Source organism: Austrofundulus limnaeus, unplaced genomic scaffold (genome assembly GCF_001266775.1).
Source record: "Austrofundulus limnaeus strain Quisiro unplaced genomic scaffold, Austrofundulus_limnaeus-1.0 Scaffold161, whole genome shotgun sequence".
Classification (NCBI taxonomy): domain Eukaryota; kingdom Metazoa; phylum Chordata; class Actinopteri; order Cyprinodontiformes; family Rivulidae; genus Austrofundulus; species Austrofundulus limnaeus.
Genome location: NW_013952563.1, coordinates 404,114 through 409,607, shown reverse-complemented (window position 1 = coordinate 409,607; position 5,494 = coordinate 404,114). Strand labels below are relative to the sequence as shown.

At 38.2% G+C, this 5,494-nt stretch overlaps 1 protein-coding gene across 1 annotated transcript in view; it reads right to left on the bottom strand.

The window, feature by feature from the left end:
* Positions 1-5,494, bottom strand: part of rims2a (regulating synaptic membrane exocytosis 2a) — a gene marked incomplete in the record, with an annotated part of 146,644 nt that overhangs the window by 33,155 nt on the left and 107,995 nt on the right. Inside the window, 1 exon segment of the mRNA XM_014017099.1 lies at positions 1,062-1,279. Coding sequence (XP_013872553.1) covers positions 1,062-1,279 — 218 coding nt within the window.

Genomic DNA, 5,494 nt, shown 5'->3' with positions numbered 1-5,494 from the left:
CACACACACACACACACACACACACACACACACACACACACACACACACACACACACACACACGTATAACTCTCAGTCCATGTGCCTTCAGTTCATGTGCAGGGAAGCAGCACAGAGCCACGTGAGCGGACCATCTCATTTCACTTTGCTTGCTCATCCCTCCACTCTGCACACACGCACTTTTCTTACCATCCGCCTATCGGGCAAACTGGAAGAATCTGAACAGACCATGCTGACAGGCTGACAGAATATCTGCTCATCTCAGAGTTAAACATGAACTATGAAAAAAGAGCAAAAGTGCTTTTTGGAGTGGCCACAGCAGAAAAAAAAGACTGACTTTCAGAACAACAGGATGACCTTCAAATGAACGGAACAGCATCTAAAATGTCAAACTGTTTCACACAGTCAGGCATCAGGTAATGAAGCTCAGCTTTTCTTTTTTAGAAGCAAAATCGTCTGCAAAGTCAGTGAACTTGAATCTTAAACTTGAGGAAAAAGCATCCATCCAACTGCACCTCTTTATATCTGCARGCACACGCACTTGTTAAAAAACATTCAAAAATAATAAAAAGATAAACAGCAATTAGAAGCATTTTGGAGAAAATGRTGCACTCTAAAATAATCAGCTAAGAAAGCATCTGCAACATGAGAAAAGTGACAAAATGCAAACTGCAACAAGCGGATGTGTTAACATGATAACAAAACCAAACTTGTGATTTTCATAAAAGCACAATAAATCAACAGCTTTACACTTTAAAATATTACTGATCTGTAAAAATAAGAAATGAGAAAGAAAGGTTGTTATGGGTAACTTGGATTGTTGTCACCTAGAGAGAAGAGAAGRGCTGTAAGAAAGTCAAAATCGTGTCTGAAAGGTCCGGAAAAGTCAAACCCCATCAAAAACTGAACAATAAAAAACAACAAACAAAAGACTGAAAAGTAGTAGGATTAGTGCTCGACACGTAGCCCAGATCAAAACAGATAAGTGGACAACAAGAGAGAAGACAGATGTGAAGATAAAGAACATAAAGTTTGGTTTCTGTACAGTTGCAGGTCCTTACCTGTTTGGCTGAGCTGAGAGGTGCTCCGACTCTTGCGCGACATGCCGACCATGGCCTGCATTTTGGCACCGATGCTGGAGCGCCTCTTCTTGTCGTCAGTGCCTACCGTGCCAACCGCTGTGTCTGACTGACTGCCGTCCGTCTTCTCCAGGTTGCACATGTCGCCGCTGACGCTCGTGCTCTTGGTCATGTTCACGCCACCGGACGAGCCCATCTGCCTGTTTTTCATTTTGGATGCAAAGTCACTGTCAGCCACCACCATTGACAGGGGGCAGACAAAGACAGGAGAGAGGGGAGGACAGGGTAGAGGAGAAACGAGGACAGAGGAGATGGAGGGAGAGGAAAAGGTGAAGGAGAAGTGTAAAAGGACAAAAGGATGATGAGAAAGTCAGGAAGTGATGAAGGTGTGGGGTGGAAAGGAGAGAAGGAAAGAGTTCAGGTGTTGAAGTTCATGACATACAGTATAGKCGGCTTTAGGATTTTAGGAAATCTCCATACTTTTATGACTACATGCAAAAACAATCAGCTTTTACTTAATGCTAATTTTTTAAAACAGGATTTAAAGCTTTTTATTACATTTTAACATTCTCATTGTAAACCTATTTATATGTGTTTACTATACATAAAACACTGATATTGTTTTTATATCTGCTTTGCTGCATTGTGTTCAGTTTCAGTTCTGCAAAGCTGCTTGTTTCATCAGCTTAGTTCTCTTCCCATTTAAAACAATGTAGGCCAGCGCCCAAAWGAAGGCCTCGTTTTAGCTCTGCCAGTAAAATGATCTTTAAGACACAAATTACATTCCCCACCATGAGCTCTTAATAGGATGAGATCCGTGAAGCTCCCTCAGGCTACTGTTCATTAATTTATTACTGACCTCCATCACGAACCGCAGTATAATAGCAATTTATAAAGAGGTTGTACACGTTGGTTTTACACGCTGTTAAAACCATGAGAGGTGATTACATCAGTTAGACTCTTCACGCTGATGTTCGATGCAATAAACAATGAAGCTCACTGTAGTGGAATTAGGCATCTGATTTTAAATAAAAAGGATTTTAGCTTCATGACGTGATTGGCTGATCTGCATAAAAATCATATTTATTCGTGTTTAATACCTGGAGAGCCAGAGGGCATGATCTTCCATAAGACTACACGTTTTAATTTTGTTTCATGCTGCTGGTGAAGTACGTTGCATATGGCCTAATGCACTCTGCAGTATTATGTTTTTTGTTTACAGCACTTCCAGTCCAGTTCTGTTTGGCATGGTTCAGCTTGTGCTCAAATACATAAATACTGACCGCTTGAAATGATTGAATGGCACCTCCTCTCTTTTCAGTACCACTAGACTTAGAACAGGTCTTGGCACTGAGTCCAAGCATTCTGTGCAAAAATGCCTGCTTTGAAAACTGGGACTTGTTCAGCCTCAGCCCAAAGAACACAGTGTGCCTCATCATGCAGATTGCTCTCTATGCATTTTCATCTAGGCCAAGATGTTCCCAGGGCAAACAAAGCATGGCAATAGAATTTCTTACAAAAAAAGTGTTGACAGAGTTGGTTGCATATAAAATGAGTGTCTTGCAACATAAACTCAGCAACCAAAAGATTTGTTTGTTCCAGTAGGTGACAAGGCAAGGAAAAGTCAAGTCTTGTGCTCAAGTTAAAACCAATCAATAAGATTGTGACCCACTCTTTGATTGAGCATTCAGTTACATGATTGGTTTTGAAATGTCCTTTACTTTAACTTTTTAAAGAATTAGACAGAGACAGATATGCTGATTTGACAGATTGATGATAATTACTATGAATAAATGCAAAATTCATGCAAAATGCATTCTGTCCTCCTATAATAGATTTTTTTTGACAGAACCCCCTTTATGCCAAAAATGACTTGTCTATTTTGGGTTGCTAAAAAGGTTACCATGGTAACTATGCCTCATGTACCAACTAGTATAGGAATATGTCTAGGTCTGTTAACACAATGACAGACTGAAAATAAAGTGAGCAGATCTGAATGASACCACATTCATGTTTGACTTTGAGCAGGAGGGGACACTGGGGTAAGATGAGCCATTTTTCATTTTTAGGAGCACTGCATCAATACAATCCTAGTTTTAATGCTAATTTATATGTCAGTATACTATTTAGGATGATGTGCAACCATTCAAATAAACAGAACGAGAGTTAATAACTGTTTCGATAATATAGCATGTCAACTTACCCCAAGTTTTGGCTAAGTTGTGTTGACTTTATTAGTCCCCACAACTAAAATGGTGCATTTTTATGCTAGATTTATAGCCTCATGTTGTAGCTTATACAACAATGGATGTATAAAACAAATTTAATATTATCTGTTTGGGTCTAAACACGAAATGAAATGACTTTCAAGAGTAAAAAAAAGGTTTTTTTTATTAATAAATGTCTAACCACTTTATTNATGTGGGCCTACCTTCACAGACTCTATGAAATGATGCTTTCCTCTTTAATTTTTGGTCACATATTCTAAGTTTTTTTAATATTTCCAAGAAACAAGGAGTGGCTCAACTTACCCTAGTCTGCCCTACAGTATTCAGGACTCTTTAGTGTAATTGTGCATTCTTCTAAATTGCAGTGGTGATCACCTGTGACTAATTTTACCATTTTGTATGCACCTGACCCTGACATCTGTACAGCTTGGAATAAATACATGTACTGTTACATTACTTGTTTATACTCTGTATATGTTTAGCATACTGGGCTGACAGAAATGATCACACTTTTTTGTGAAAAAGTTTGTCAAGCACTCAAAAGGAACAAACAGTATTTATAATATGTTGCTACGTTTGGTGGTGAAGTGGTTAGATTGGTCGCTTCACAGCAAAGGGGTAACAAATTCGTCTCCTGCCTGAGACCTTTCTGTGTGGGTTTACTGTTCTCCTCATGCATTGACTGGATTTCCTCTAGATACTCCGGTTTTCTCCCACAAACCAAGAACATATATGTTAAGTTAGGTTAACTAGGTTAACTCTAAATTGTCCCCAGATGTAGGTTAAAAAAGAATAGTTGTCTTTTTGTGGTCCTGGGATGGACTCATGAAAAGCSCCCCCACAACTCTGATTGAAAAGGTGGGTATAGAAAATAGATAAATGTATCGCTGCCTTTAGCTTACAATGTAGTGTCCAAAGGTTAAGCTCCTTTTATACACATAAAGTAGCACAAAGGACTTAAATCTCAAATTCAACACCTAATGTCAAGTTAAAAGTTGATTTTATTTTGAAGGTTAATTTAATACCTTGCTTGTCTTTAAAGTGTAATTACAGTTGCTGCGTTTCAAGAGAAAAACAAAGACGTTACTAAACAGTGGCACTAAAGAAAACTGGGACAACATTTTCTTAAAGTCAACCTTTAGTGTGCTCAACTATTTTTTAAAGCTGCTCTTTCCTGCAGAGGTCGCCTCAGCAAGCAAATTTGCAGAAAATATTTTACTTTTTTTTTTTTTTTTTTACGTCCGCTGCCCATCCAGGCACCATCTGGGCTCAAACCCTCAGCCTCAGAATTACAAGACCACTACACTGACCACCGAACTACCGCAGCTCCTTCTGTGTGCTCAATGCTTTTTCTAATTTCATTTTGTACACTGTAAAAAACTTGGAATGCCACCTGATGACAACAACACTCATTAATGCAATGTTAATTACAGTCAAAAACAAATAAATACAAAGGCAGAACAGACAGAAATATCTCTGTAGGCTAATTTATGTGTATATTTTGTCTGATTAGATATTGTAAAACCCTGTTGCAGTCCTCATTAATCTGTGAAATAAACAAATAAATATGGAATAATTGATTCCATTTCACTTAATCAGTTGTTGATTTGATGAACTGCATCCCTCACTTAGAATTTATTAACCCTTTATGTAACCAGGCAAATCCAAGACCACAGATGTCTTTTTCAAAGGTGGCTTGGAGGCAGTCTAACATGCATGTTTTTAGACTGTGGGAGGAAACCAGAGGACTCGGAGAAAACCCCATGCAAACATGAAGAGAACACATAAAATCCACAAAGAAAGAGCCCAGGTCCAAACCGGGGCTTGAACCCAGAACCTTCTTGCTGGGAGTCGCAGGGTAATGCACTATGGTAAAGTTGTATAAACCTGAATAAAAACATGAATTGTAAAATGTGAAATTTTTTTCTTGTTTTTTTTCCCTCTAAAAGAAAATTGCAATAATACATAGGCAGGTAAAGTTTGATTTTATACTGTTGTCARGAAGGAATAACACACATAGGAATCTGTAGGGTCAAAGCAGGACTGGATAAGGTCAAATTAGAACATGTTTGAAAATGCAAAGGGTAAAGGTTTCAATGTTTTCTTAGCATACATACATACATACATACATACACACATACATACATACATACATACATACATACATACATACATACATACATACAT